The sequence below is a fragment of the Abramis brama genome (genome assembly GCF_963993115.1).
Source record: "Abramis brama genome assembly, chromosome: 1".
Taxonomy (NCBI): Eukaryota; Metazoa; Chordata; class Actinopteri; order Cypriniformes; family Leuciscidae; genus Abramis; species Abramis brama.
Window position 1 is genome coordinate 14916047 of NC_139963.1, and position 16192 is coordinate 14932238.

The 16192-nt window shown below is 38.2% G+C and overlaps 1 protein-coding gene across 1 annotated transcript; it reads left to right on the forward strand.

Moving 5' to 3' along the window:
* Nucleotides 1-214: 214 nt before the first annotated feature.
* Nucleotides 215-5799, forward strand: LOC311086674 (tripartite motif-containing protein 16-like). Its single transcript, XM_084119674.1, has 6 exons — nt 215-893; nt 2026-2121; nt 2207-2440; nt 2914-3073; nt 3371-3418; nt 3633-5799. Exons 1-6 carry the CDS (start codon nt 315-317, stop codon nt 4151-4153), a joined length of 1638 nt encoding a protein of 545 aa, XP_083975800.1. The 5' UTR covers nt 215-314; the 3' UTR covers nt 4154-5799.
* Nucleotides 5800-16192: the final 10393 nt, after the last annotated feature.

Here is a 16192-nt window from a genome sequence, read left to right on the forward strand (position 1 = left end):
TTGACATATTGACATTACTTTGACACAGTATATCAGACACATGCATTCGTGAGTAGCCTAAATCTTCACTCTGTCATTCATGAGCTCAGAACTCGTAATTATGATATTTTCAACTCCACTTGAAGGACACATACAGTAAACACAGCAGTAAAGTGTGTGTGTGAATGAGGAAGCTGCTTCATAGACACGCCTATTTTACACACGTCACTCAAACACAACCAGGAAACTATTTCAGCTCCTCAGTTCAGGGAAACAGAAACTGAAGTGTTGTTGAGCTGTTGTGTGTTTGTGTCTCTCTGTATTCATGCAGTAAAATGGCAGAAGCCAGAATTTCAGTGGATCAGGATGAGTTCACGTGTCCAGTGTGTCTGGATCTCCTGAAGGAACCAGTGACTATCCACTGTGGACACAGTTACTGTAAGATCTGTATTACAGACTGCTGGGATCAGGAGGATGAGAAGAGAGTCTACAGCTGCCCTCAGTGCAGACAGACCTTCAGTCCAAGACCTGCTTTAGCTAAAAACACCATTCTGGCTGAACTGGTGGAGAAACTGAAGAAGACTAAACTTCCTGCTGACTGTTACGCTGGAGCTGGAGACGTGGAGTGTGACGTCTGTACTGGAAGAAAATACAAAGCCGTCAAGTCCTGTCTGGTGTGTCAGGAATCTTACTGTCAAACTCATTTAGACCGTCATGAGGAATATCACTCTCGTAAACCACACAAAGTGATTGATGCCACTGGACGACTGCAGGACATGATCTGCCGTAAACATGATAAAGAGCTAGAAATGTTCTGTATCACTGATCAAGAATGCATTTGTTTGCGGTGTAAAGAGTATGAACATAAAAACCACAAAACTGTATCAACTGCAGCACAGAGGACAGAGAAACAGGTATGAACTGAGAGGGATTGATCACGCAGAAATGAAAGTGTCTTCATTTACTCACTCATTTACTCATGTTGTTCCAAACCGGTTTGACTCACTTTATTCTGTAGATTGTAAAGATGATATTTTGAAGAATGTCTATTTTACTATACATTGAAAGTCAAAGGGGTACAAAAGTTTCAAGCTCCAAAAAGGATAAAAAACATAAAATTAATCTTAACCACTAGTAGTTTAAAAAAATAAGTGTGATTTATTGTATTAACATGCACTTGTAGTGTACTTCAAATTAAAAGTATATTTAAAATAAAAACTGTACATGCAGAAAATATTATATTAATGAAATAAAAGGCCATTTAAGTGCACTTAAAGAGAGTAAATGTTCATGACGGTTTCACTTAATAAATACAATATGAAAGAATGTCAAATTAAAAGTTTTACTTTAAAGTGCATTTTAATATTTAATATTAAATAATATTTAATATTAATTTAATATTTCAATGTGACTCTTTTGTCACGCTATAAAGAAGTGCACTTATTTTGATGTGTTGATTGACATACCAAAGTACCTGATTATAAGCGTTAGTGTGTTATTCGATATATTTAAAGTTAATATGTTTTTAATGTACAACTTCATTATTACAGTATATTTTAGTTTATCATAAATGCTTGTCTGTACAGATGACAGTACACTTTAACTATTTTTTAAAAAGAATAGAATTATGAAATAACATTTGAAGAAGTACTTAGAAATCACTAATAAGTTCAGCTAATTGCTTTAAATATAAATATAATAGATGTTAATTTAATGGCAATTAACATGCAACTACGTGTCTGTAAACATTACATTCAGTTCACACTTAAGTATATTCTTTTAAAGTATATTATTCATATACTTTTTTAAAGGAATGCTTCTTTTAAAAGTACTTCTTTTTGTAAAGGACCAATTTTGATTCACAAATCAAATCATTGATCAACTCATGTACGCAGAGCCCAAATCAAAGATGATGACGTCAATAACATCAAACTTCACTGATCTGTGGTTTGAACCTACAGTATAAACTCGTCATGCTAGATCTTTAACCCTTATTGTGTGACAGTAGTTTTATGTGTCATTTGCTGTCATTGGTTTGTCCTCCAGAAACAGCTGAAGGAGACGCAGATGAAGATCCGTCAGAGAATCCAGCAGAGACAGAAAGATCTTCATCAGCTGAGAGAGGCTGTGGAGTCTCATAAGGTGAGTCTGGAGAAGAAGAGAAGTGTGAGACGTCTCAGTTTGGACTCACTGAACTCACTGTGTGATTGTGATGTGTGTGTAACAGCGCTCTGCACACACAGCAGTGGAGGACAGTGAGAAGATCTTCACTGAGATCATCCGCTCCATTGAGAGAAGCCGCTCTGAGGTCACACAGTTGATCAGAGATCAGGAAAAGACTGCAGTGAGTCGAGCTGAAGGACGACTGGAGCGACTGGAGCAGGAGATCAATGATCTGAGGAGGAGAGACGCTGAGCTGGAGCAGCTTTCACACACACACCATCACATCCAGTTCCTGCAGGTAACAGAGATCTAGAAGAACTGGATCATAGTGGACTTGAGCAAGAGACTCACAGAGAAACATTTCATGAGAGCAGAATGAGACTAACTTAAGCAGGGCAAAAAAACACTCTAAAGCTCAGCTATTTGCATTTAATAAAAACATTAAACTAAACCACATTCATTTAACTGCAAATAACATGCAATCAAGTTTCTGAAAACATTACAGCCAATCTGCACTTATATATTTTTAAAGTATATTATTTCTGTTACAAGTACGGTACTTTCTTTTTCACAAGGAGTGTAAGTGTGAAATACTAGAGTTTGAAGCATTAAATGATGAATATTAGAAGAATGTGCTGATTGTGTGAAAGTGCTGGATTGAAGCGAGTCACTGAAGAGAAGTGAAGTCAACAAGAGCCGCTCAGATCTGATATAGTGCAGGTTATTGGCTGAAGTGTGGAGATGATGAGTTTTGATTTCTGTTTTCTGTAGAGTTTCCAGTCTCTCTCAGCACCTCCTGAATCTACAGACGAACCCGACGTTTCCTTCAGTTCTCTCTCCTCTTTTGATGGCGTGAGAGAATCTGTCCGTCAGCTGAGAGACAAACTGGAGGATTTCTGCAAAGAGGAGATCAAGAAGATCTCTGATAGAGGTAAAGTCCTGCGCCTCGTTTATACAGACGTGTGGAGAATGATCCGAAATATGAACGTACAACATTTTCTGAAATGTTCCTATGATTTATAAAACATGCACACAAATAATTGTCCTAAACGCATCCCACTTTATAAATCACAGTTCATCTTTAATTCAAGTGCATCAACTCTACAGAACAGCCACAAACATCCCTTGATGGTTTAGAAGTAATAAATACTTATGTATATATATTGAAATTGATGTATTTTATCTTGTCATTTCTCTTCACACTGTTCATGTCTGTTTATTTCCACAGTCACATTCACTAACATGAATCCCAAGACCAGGAACGACTTCCTACAATGTAAGTCACTGAGAAACAAGCAGAAAAACTCACTGAATGTGTTCATGTTCTTCCTGTAGAAGGAGAAATAAACATGATAGAAGAGTTTTATAATTGATTATGTAAATGATGATTTGCACAGGATATCTGATCAGCTGCACTGAGACACTGATGATACATTAAAAGATCAGACAGATTCATAATTCCTGATTCTGATGTGTTTTCTCTCCATCAGATTCCCATCAGCTGACTCTGGATCTGAACACAGTGCATAAACTCCTCAGTCTGTCTGAGAGGAACAGAGTGATTACTGGCACTAACACACAACAGCCGTATCCTGATCATCCAGACAGATTTGATCAGAGGTCTCAGGTGTTGTGTAGAGAGAGTGTGTGTGGACGCTGTTACTGGGAGATTGAGTGGAGTGGATGTGTGTATATATCAGTGTCATATAAGAGCATCAGCAGGAAGGGAGGGGGTTATGAGTGTGGATTTGGATATAATGATCAGTCCTGGAGTTTGTACTGCTCTTCCTCCAGTTACTCATTCTGGCACAATGACATAAAGACTGTTCTCCCTGTAAAGTCCATCAGCAGAAGAATAGGAGTGTATGTGGATCACAGTGCAGGAACTCTGTCCTTCTACAGCGTCTCTGACACAATGAGCCTCATCCACACAGTCCAGACCACATTCACTCAGACGCTCTATCCTGGGTTTAGGGTTAGTTGGTTTGGATCATCAGTGAAACTGTGTTGATGTTTCAGAATAGACTGTAGAGAGATTTTACCCAGAATACTTTGAGCTGATAAATCAGTAACAGTGAGATGTTACAGAGACTCTTATTTTAATTTTCTTTAATATAGCTGAACTTCTGCTGCTGAAATAACACATCAGAATAAATGTGTGCATTAGTTTTTTTCCAATTGATACTGACGTGGTACCGAAAAGGATCGATCCTCACATAAAAATATCGATCCAAATGTGTGTTTTTTTACCAGTAATTTTTTATTAATTTAGCACGCAATTCAGTGCGTAAAATAAGCTTCTAAGCGAATGTTAGCGAATAATTGTTAGAACTTTTTCTCCTAGTCATCTGGATACAAGATAAAACCAATCAATCACAGAGAGCGTTGGATGCTGGTGCTTCGCTGAGCTCACAGACCCAGTGCGTTTGGGAAACGAAGCCTTGCTTAGATGACAGAGAAACAATCCAGAGTTATTTCACAATAAACAAACCAAAAGTGTAACGGTTCAAAATGTTGACGTCAGTAAGATTTTTTTAATGAAATTAATATTTTTATTCAACAAGGATCGATGCATTAAATTGATCAAAAGTGACAGTTTTACACTGTTAATCTAAATTGTTCTTTCAACTTTGTTCATCAAATAATTCTGCATAAAATGTATCATGGTTTCCACAAATATATGAAACTGTTTTCAACATTGATAATAATAAGAAATGTTTCCTGAGCAGCAAATCAGCATATTAAAATGAAATATCATCATGACTGGAGTAATGATGGCGAAAATTCAGCTTTGATCACATGAATAAATTACAGTTTACTATGGCATAGAAAACAGATAGCCTATGTTAAATTGTAATATTACAGTTTTTACTGTATTTTTTATCAAATAAATGCAGAAGAGAATTAAAAATCTTACAGACCCCAAACTTTTGAACAGTAGGCTAGTACTAGTAGGCTAGTAGTAGGCTAGTACTATAATTTGGGTAGTTTTGTAAAAGTCACTGACTAATTACAGGCGAGTTGAGAGCACAAATCACAAAATATTTAGTAGTCATGAAAACGTATTCAGATTTAGCATATTAATGATGCATTCACCTCATAAATCATGACACACTGCTCTAGCACAGGAAAGTGCATACAAGTTCAAGTGCATGCTTTTAAAATGAAAAATGATTGGTATCGGTATCAATATCGGCGATGCTGGCCCTGTATTTACTTGGTATCGGATCGATACCGAAATTTGCAGTATCGCCCATCACTAACAAGTTTATTTTGAGACATATACAAAGTGTTTTGTTGTTCTGAGTGAGTTTTGGAGGTGAGATTCACTGTTTGGCCAAGATTCATCTTGATAATGCAGAATGTGTGAAGAGTTTTGAAAATGTGGCTTCAGTTTTGAACAATGCTTGTTAGCAATTGGAAAAAAAAAAACCTCTAAATCCTCATGTAGTCAGTATGAACAGTGTGTGTGTGTGTGTGTGTGTGTGAGAGAGAGAGAGAGAGAGAGAGAGAGAGAGAGAGAGAGTGCACGCGTGTGTGTGTGTTTAAGTAACAATGTGTATCTGTTCTTTTCTCAAACTCTTTGTTTTGATGAAAATCACATTAATTTGGTTTTATTGTAGTGAAACATAAATACATAAATTGTTTTTATGGTAACACTTTAGAATACTGTTCCTTCATTAATGAATAACTACACAGGAACAAATGAGTAATGCACTATTAACATTCTAGTAACTACTATTAACAAGAAACTCTGATTTTCATACCTCCCAGATACAGGGTTTTTCCTGGGTCAAAATTGGTCTTCGGTGGTGGCTGACCGACATGGTCATCCACACACAGCAAAGAGTACCGTAGTACCCAATAAATGTTAAATTTAAAATAAATAGAAAGAAACAGTTTGTGATTTTTTTCTTATCCTATTTATTCATGAAAAAAATGATCACTGTCAGGCTAGATAGTAAAAGAAAGTGATTACAACTTATTTTATATCTATACCTTGATGTTTGTTTCTTTTGTTCCTCGTTGTTAATATTTGGTTGTTCATTCTTTTTATTTTATTTTTTTGGGGGGCCATCAGGGTGGGCGATATGCCAAAAATATCATATCACGCTTTTTTTTTTCCAGGAAAATCACGATTCACGATTTTATCACGATTCTTTTTTATGTTGGTTTTACTATTTTGTGACTGAGCCTTACAGCCAAACTAATGTCCATATTTTAAAAACAAAGCCTTGGGTAACAAAAAAACAAACAAAAAATGGCAGACAGAGGCAAAGATAAAAAAATATTTGTCATTATTTTCTTTGTTATTAAATATTAAGATCAAAGATACACATTACACATACACAACTTAATATACAAATTAAATAAACAGTGCTTTATGTTTTCAGCTACAGTAGGTGTATTTAACAGGAGCATTGAAGAAAGTAATTAAATGAACAAATATGAAAATAAAACAAAACATAGACTTCAATGTATAAATTATACATTGATACTTATTAAAGCTACTATTAAAGTTATCAGTCAATAGTAGTGAGTGATTTTCTCTTTGCATTTTGTTGTTTTATTAACATTAAAGGAATAGTTCTCCTAAAAATTCAAATTGTCATAATTTACTCTCTCAAGTTGTTTTAAACTCGAATAAGTTTCTTTCTTCTGTTGAAAATAGAAGTTATTTGGAAGAATGTGGGTAACAAAACAGTTGATGTACCCCAGTGACAACCATAGTATATTTTTCTCCTATGGTCCTAAGTCAATGGGGACCAGCAACTGTTTAGCCATATTCTTCAAAATATTAATATTAGAAAAATATTAGAAGGAAATTAATACAGGTTTGGAACAACATTAGAGTGCGTAAATGATGAGATAATTTTTATTTTTGGGTGAACTATCCCTTTAAGGACAAGCGGCAGCGTGTTTACTATTGCTACTGTCTCTTTAAGAGCTGCGCGCGACGCGTCTAATATACACGCATTTGACAAGCAGATTTACTCACTTTTCTCAAGTTTGCTTTCACTTTAGACATAACCGACTTTATGTAAACCTTGTGTGTATTTAACAGTATATAAGCACAATAAGACTCGAAAGATCCAGGCGCTGGTAGACAGGCTTTTAGTGCATGTGAGCTTCACATGCACGCGCTGAGAAACGCACGCGTTAGAACAGCGCATCAGCACGCGAATTAAATGTTTAACCGACGGCATTAAAGCACATGCAAATTATGAAACTTTGTGAACTGCAGTGTCCCGTCCCTCGGCTCAAAGGAGTCATTAGGTCGCGAATCGGACTTTAGCGGACGTGTTGTGTGGGAATCCTGGATGTTAGGACATCACGAAAGATTTGTCAACACACACACACACAAAACACTCTTTTTTTTTCCTTTTTTTTTTTTCTTGCGTTTATTTAAAGTTATGTCAGCTGCATGAATGCTTGTCACAAGTTGTAAGAGAAGATAAGGCAACTTTTTTTTTACTGCAATTCACACCCAGCGCTAATTCAGCAAAAAATATTCTCCGAATGCACCACGTGAAACATGGATTCGTTCTTCCGACCTTTAGGATCAGTTGATTTTGATGCGAGGGAGAGAGCAAAGACAGAACTGAAGACTGAGAGTGCGCGCGCGGGGGTGGGGCGCTGTGATCGTTCTCTCCGACACTCCATCAGTAGCCTGCTTCACTCACAAAACCCAATTACAGATCAAATAAGGCTTTGGCGGGACAAAAAATCGTTTTGGCGGCCGCCAAAAAAATTTCAATGTAGGAAAAACCCTGGATAATAGTCATGGTAAGCTTTTGAGATTTTCATAAGATATTTAATAGTAATTCCTTCTGATGGATTTGGTAACACTTTAGTCATTATATACAAATTATTAGTAACTCATTTAGAAGGATGTATTAACACTTGATTCATTACTAATGGGTTACAATTATATTGTACATTATGCATTATTAATAGTAATAATTAACCTGTATATAGTAGTTCTTAGTAGTCCTCAGTGAGTACCTCAGTGAATATTGATTAGCTAATAGTGAACTACCACATTAAACTGAGCGCTATTACTTCACTGATTCTTGAAATATAATGTCCTCCATCAAAATGTTGCCATTTGCCTCAAAAAACAATCAATTATTTCATTTAAAAAGGCTTTAAAAGTTGGATGTGAAAGACTTGTGTATGTTTAGACCCTTAGTTTTGTATATATTTATATTATTTCAAGGAACATGCCGACTTTTGGGGTCCAGAGTTAGATAAGTCCATACAAAACTTTTTCATCTCCGTGTGTGCCGTAACTCTGTTTGACACACCCACCGCTAGCCTAGCTTAGCACAAAGACTGGAGGTAAACGGCTCCAGCTAGCACACTGCCTAGAGCCTTGCACGGGGCAAAACACCCAGCCCTAACCGAGACCTGGCCCGTGGTGTTCAAGTCCTAATCCGGCCCCAGCCCGAAAACGTCTGCAATGCAGCTTTTCCTGAAGTATTGGGAACTTTTAGTAACTCCCCGCGCTCCAACTTCTCCCTGATGCTCTACATGGTCAACTGTCACCTATAAAGCATTGCATGCGCGTCGCGTTACTCGCGTAATCGCATATTGCGTTGCATATTTGTAATATTATCAATATAACAATATTTCATACAGTAGCCTGCGCTCTGCACGTAAATTATGGGCACGATGAAAGGAGAAAAGCTAAATGAGCCCGAGTCCGACCAAAGCCCGATCTGTACGGTGACTGGGAGGGGACATGTTCGGTTCACTTATTTTTGTCGTGGCCACAACATATAAACTTGTGGGAACGTGATATTTAAGTCGTGGGAACGTCATAATATCTTGTGGGATATTATATGTTGAGGGACCGATATATTTTTCTTTTTTTACATTTTGTATGTCTCTCTTATCTGACACACTCAGTTCAGTTCATGGAGTCTCTCCTAATGAGCTGATGATCTGGTTCAGGTGTGTTAAATAAGGGAGACATACAAAATGTGCAGAGCAGTGGGTCACGAGGACTGGAATTGGGAACCACTGGCATAGACTGGGCTACAACAGAGATGGAGATGACAGAAGAAATAACATTTTACTTTAAATTAGGAATGTCATATAAAGATATAGTGCGGTCTTTGGCATTAAGACATGGGTACGTTATAAGTGAAAGACACATGAAGCGCATTCTTAGACTTTTTTGTCGCACGCATATTTAGGGACCGTCTCAAAATTACATGCGACATTGGCATAAACATTTCTAACTTCAATAGCATTTGAAGACAATGACTTACAGTCATAAAACCAACTGTACATTGTTCACCCAGGTCTCATGTATGATGCACACCTTTTAGATTTTTGATATTTATGACAATAAACTGCTAAATCATATGATAAACAGAACAAATTATTAATCGACAGTACAATTTAGATACCAGATGAAAACATGCGTTGCTTGAAATGTGCAAGATGTGATTTGAAAAGAGAATGAACGGTGTTTGCGGTGGCTGAGATGCAGCTGTGTGTGTGTGTGTGTGTGTGTGAGAGTGAGTGTGTGAGTCGTCGGGGAAATTAAGTTCACAAGCACCGCTGAGCAGCGATTTCGGAGGTTTAATAGAATTGAGGAGTAACTTCGTTTTAAAAAGTGACCAATCACCGACAGGGGGAGGGTGTTGTGAGGTTTTGTGCTCGTGCACGGCTGCACGCGAAGTCGGAGCTGAAGAAGAAGCTGGCTCAAAACCTCACAACACCCTCCCCCTGTCGGTGATTGGTTGGAAAACTATTTGTTTTGGTTTTGAGTGGTTGGTGAAACCAATTGTTTTTGTGTGCAGATCTCAGAGCCTAGGCTGCCTACAGAGACGCAGTTTTTTGACGGCATGCTTATGGGGCGGGCAGCTAGCGGATCGCTAGGAAAAATTAGATGAATGTGATAATTATTTTTTGGGCCTGAAATCACTGATACCACCTTTAATATATACAAATTTGGTTGGTCTAGTCCAAATAGTCTCTGAGTAACTGAGAGAAATGCAAAAAGTGTTGCAACTGTCCCCAGTCTCCCCTACCTGTCTGAATGTTACCATTTTGTTTATAGAAACGGGGAAATATCCGAGTTAACATCAGTAAAATATGGAGTGCCGCAGCCCGCAAGGGTTTGTTTTAGGCCCTCTGCTATTTTCAATACACATGCTGCCCCTCTGTAATATTATAAGAAAACATGGAATAAGTTTCCACTCTTCTGCTGATGATACTTAGCTATATATTTCATCACGACCAGGTGAAATGTCTATAAATTATCCAAGCAATAAATTATCCAAGCAATTGCTTGGGGCCCCGAGCTGGCCTGGGGCCCCAAGACAACGACTGGTTAAGAATAAAATGCAACGACAAACTGTGTGAGCGCCCCTTTGATAGTCAATGCAGTAAAGTGCAATGACACTGTTATCGGGATCCCCCTCAAGGGGGCCCCTCTCGGTAGTCGCTGACAGCAGTCAGTCAACCACGCGCCTCTGCTGCCGGCAAAATACAAAACCTCCTCGGCAGTCATCATGAAGCGGAATTATGCAAGTAAAACAAGATAGTGGTAAGTGGTAAGTTGGGTTTGGGGCAGTGGTGTAGTCTAGTTTTTTGTAGTGAGTATACTGTAATATACCGCCTCATACTCACCCATCCCAGAGCGTCACCCCATAAGCACCACCACACTCACTAATGCATACAGTATGCATCGACATGAAATTGAGAGCATTATGAAGTATTAGGTGTTATCAACATGTCAATTTATTATAAGCAACACAAGACTTTAACAGCCAATGACATTTACAGCTGGGGAGACTGGACTGATTTTCTACTGTTTAGTGTTAATCACCATCTAATTTAGCCAGTTAAGAGCTACATTTAGCCTTAGATGTTATATGAATATGGTCCCTGAAGCACAGGTTTTATCAGCTGACAATTAAAATTTTTTTTTAAAAAAATAAAAAATGAAACATTATAGGCACAAATACAAATTTACCTTTAGAAATGGTGTTTAAAAAAAAAGAAAAAAGGTTATTGTTTTGGCAAGTTTACTGTTTAAATTATAACATGTATGAAAACTTGTGTGATATTCCCTTAAAATAACGTTTTAATAGATTTTATTATTATTATTATTATTTTAAAATTCATTTTACTGTGCAATTTCTTTCTAATTTCTTTGAGTTAGACCAAACTTTTATTTTGGTGGGTTGTAGACATTTGAGTTTCTGTGTGTTTTAATAAACTATTATTATTATTATTATTATTATTATTATTTTTAGGCCTACTTGAAGTATACTCTACTGTGCAATAGTAATATATTTCTGTTATAATTTCTTCAAGTTATACCGAACTTTTATTTTGACAGGTTGTTTTGAAGACATTACAGTTTCTATGTGTAGGCTATATGAAACGAATGAATGATGATAGTTTTGTCAAATTAAATGGTGAAATTCTCGTGCATTGACTCTCATAGCAACTCTGCGATGAAAGTGCGCATGTGTATCCTATCCTACATCATGTCTCAATACAGTGAAACGCTGAAAACACCACGAGCGTGAGTCACGCGTGCTTCAGTGTGTGTGTGTGTGTGTGTGTGCGTAGTGGAGCACACATTGAGCGCTCATTCCCGGAGACGCGTAGAACAATTGCAGTCTCTTTTAACTTTAATATTCACAGACACTAGTCCATCCATATCATATCCCTACTTTTGATTTATTAATTCAAAAATAGCCAAAATTCTTTGATGACGTTCTGCTTAGCAAGCTCCATTTGTGACTGGATTCCGCGATTCGGTGTCGCTTCGCAAACACTGACGGGGTGAATTTATGAATGAAAGTGTGAAAGTTCTGACACAAAACGAAGTTGTTAAGTATTCTCACGATTTTTTAAGTGGGTATACGGAAATCCTTGGCCTTTTCTAGTGGGTATACGGCGTATACCTGCGTATCACGTAGACTACACCACTGGTTTGGGGGGGGGCCTCCATGTCCATTTTGCTTGGGGCCCCCAAATTCCTTCAAACGGCCCTGTGATTAGTATCGCTGGATTGAGTTATCTGAGATAATTGGTTGGTTTAAAAGCTGGTTTAAAAGGAAATATATATCGATAGTAGAAACATTGATCAGCAACGCTGCTATTGGCTGTTCAGCGTGGCCAAAGAGCGGGCTCAGTTTTTCTCCTCAGCAGAGCAAGAACTAATAGTCGAAGTTTATTCGGAATTTTAATGTTTAATCAAAACGCCAGGGAACACCTCAAAGTCTGCAAAAGCCAGGAGAGAGGGCTGGCAAAAAGTAGCAGACAATTTAAATCCGTTAGAAGTGGCCATGTTATATGTTTTTATCACTTATTAGCCTATATTTTTGTATTTTAATAATTGCATAATTACTTTGTTCATTGTAATGTCAGAGTCACCACACTAGAACATGGGAACAAATAAAAGTGAAATACAAAAATATTCTACATAATGGTAATTTTTTGTTATATTACAGTCTCTTTTATAAAAGGCACTGTTAAATAAATGGTTGTCTGTTTATAAAAGCAACCAAGAGAAAGGCTGAGAAAAAAAAAATAGAAAAGATCTTAGTAGCCTACACTGTAAATTTTTTATTTTTTTTGCTGCATTAAATTAAGGCCGTACAATCATTTCAACTGTTAAATCTTGAGTAATGATGAATTGCTTTGACTTGTGAAAGTGAAAACTGATAAACTTATGTTAATGTAAAAATATTTTGCCATGAGTTATTGATCACATTTTTCCTGAGTGTAGTTCATTGTAATGACATTGTGTTTTCCTCTTTTGTGCAATTTTACATAATACACCAACACTTGTATCTGTTCACAAGAAAGTGGTGGCTGAAATATGTGCAGTAAGTGGACATTTTCTAACTTTCCAAAGGAAAGAAAGTATAAGACTTTGTAATGTTCATTTGTTTCCATTGAATAAACCTATTGAGTCATATGGAGGAACTAGCCTACCTGCAAGTGCATAAATAACTTTACTTAATTTATACTTGTATGCTTTATGGCTGCAATATAAGTTGCAGGATTCCACATCTACAGAAAGGCCTACAGAAGAGTCTGCACAGACAGAGGAGACATAGGCCTACAGGTGGGCAGTGTATAGCCAACTTTTCCTTTTTATTTGTTGCATGAGGCATGTGTCTAATATCTCTTGTTGCAGGCACTTGACCACTGGCTTTTCTTTACAAAGAACAATTGAAATAAAACTCAAGGAACTAAGCATATTTGTATTTTATTAAACATTTAATGAAAAGTGTTTGTTTTTTTTGGCAATGTTGTGTAATATGACACATGCAGCAATGTCACAGGCCCTGTCATGTGTGCAACCCTCAGACTTTTCAGACACTGAAATCTTCCCATTAGCCAAAGTTCATTTCATTGTGTGCCCTTGTTCTGGCTAGAGCTGCATTGTAACTGGTTTGGGTCAGGGAATGGGGTCATAAAACACCTGTCTGCAGGCAGGAACATGTCATAATCACCTATGAAAAAATGCAGTTCTGTTAGGATCAGCATAAGTGTATGTAATACAGTGAGCTTGATATTTAATTGTGGAACTTTCCTTACCACTTTCAAATAATGTGCAGAAATGTGAAATGTGAAATCTCTGAAAATTCTTAAGTCATGCACAGATCCTGGCCATTTTGCTTTCACATTTGTGATATGGAAGATTTTAGTTAACTGCCTTTTTTTAATTTGATATATTATTACTAATCTGGAATATTAAGAATCACAATAGTAACTGGGCTGTGTAATGTTATAGATTCACATGTGATAATTTGCATACTGAATGTTGACTGGTTGTTAGCTCTCTGTATGAGGGGCAGTGGATATCCAGTAAAGGCTGAAGCTAGACGCAAACGTGTGTGCTCTTGATTATTTCTTGTTACGACACTATTTTGAGTGACTGCACAAGAACGATACATGGTGTCAGAAGTTTATTTATTGTGGCATGATGGATTCGTCAGGGGTTCCTACGCCGAAAATGGATTGGGACTCCGTAAACTTGCCGGATGCATGGCGGAGATTTCATCACCATGTTCAGCTCATGTTCGCCGGGCCGCTGCGCGACAAGGCAGAGGAGACCATGTGTAGCTATCTGCTCCTTTGGGTAGGTGAAAAGGGGCGAGATGTTTATAATACATGGACATTATCAGCCGATGAATCCAAAAAACTGCAGTCTTATTATGATAAGTTTGAAGAGTATGTCATGCCAAAAGCAAACCCGATTTTTGCGAGGTACAAGTTTCATGAAAAAATACAAGGAGAGCACGAGACATTTGAGCACTTCGTTACAGAGCTTAAACTGCTTGTGAAAGACTGTGGATATACAAACAGTGACGAAATGGTACGGGACCGTATTGTTTTTGCAACTAACTCCCCAAAAGTCAGAGAAAATCTGCTAAATCAAAGTGCTGATTTAACACTCGAAAAAGCGATTGATATAGCACGGTCGCACAAGGTTGTGCAAGACCAGCTCAGGATGATAAACTCACATGCAACCGCAGCACAGAACCGTGCAGCACACGCGGTGATAAGCAAAAAGTCAACATCAGACAGACAGGAACACGGAGCAACCGCGAAGGAAACGGATAGAGTTACCGACAAAAACAGGCCATGTGGCAGATGTGCACTGCAACACAATCAGAGAGACGCGTGCCCTGCAAAAGGCCGTCGGTGCAAAATATGCAATAAACTCAACCACTTCGCAAAAGTATGTAAATCAAAACAACCTGTTACACATAGAGCTGTACACACAGTGGGAAATACAGACATCTTAGAGGCGGATGAGCTGTTCATTGATACAATTAATAAAGAGCATGAAAGCACAGAATGTGAACAGGCTTTTGCAGAACTTGAATTAGGATATCAAGCAAGCAAAGTTAGCTTCAAATTGGATACTGGGGCCCAGGTGAACATTATTCCAGCCGGTAGATTTGAAAATCTTTTCAGCACAACAGAACTGAAGTCCACAATGCGCCGTCTTACAGGCTATGGCGGAGAGCCACTGGATGTAAAGGGAACATGTCAGCTTAACTGTAGATACAAAGACACAGAATCTGCGCTGGAATTTTACATTGTGAGTACACATGCACCTCCCGTGCTTGGTTTGAGAGCATGCCTGGACCTGGGGTTGAAAAAGCTTGTCTTTTCAGTTGACGCAGATACAAACAAGCCCTGTGATATCATGCAAGAGTTCCAGGATGTCTTTCACGGGAATGGTGAGTTTCCAGGAGAATGTACTATACACATAGATCCTACAGCTGTCCCTGTCGTGTATCCGCCCAGGAGGATTCCGTTCATGCTGCGCAGTCGACTCAAGGAGGAGCTAGACAGCATGGAAAAATCAGGCGTTATTGTAAAAGTGACGGAACCCACAGACTGGGTTAATGCCCCGCACTGGAAAACTCAGGGTATGTTTAGACCCCAGAGACTTGAATAAAGCGGTCAAAAGGCCACATTACCCCCTGCCGACACTGGACGACATAACTCCAAAACTCGCTGGAGCACGATTCTTCAGTGTGCTTGATGCAAAATCTGGGTATTGGGCAATCAAGCTGTCAGAGTCATCGTCAAAATTGACAACATTCAATACTGTTGTGGGAAGGTACAGATTTCTACGTCTACCTTTTGGATTGATCTCTGCTCAAGACGAGTTTCAGAGAAAGATAGATGAGACTTATGAAGGGCTAGACGGAGTTGCAGCCATTGTAGACGACATACTCGTCTTTGGGAAAACAAAAGAGGAACATGATGCAAACTTGCGCGCTGTGCTAATGAGGACCCGTGAAAAAGGAGTACGCCTCAACCCAGACAAGAGTGTGATATGCGTCCCTGAGGTCAGTTATTTCAGGCACAAGTTAACACGAGAAGGCATTAAACCTGACCCAGAAAAAATCAGTGCGATAAGAGACATGAGCCCTCCAAAGAATAAGTCAGAACTGGTGACCATTTTAGGTATGGTCAACTATTTGTCCAGATTTGCGCCAAATCTGTCTGAAATAAATGCACCCATGAGGCAGCCCCTGAAACAGAG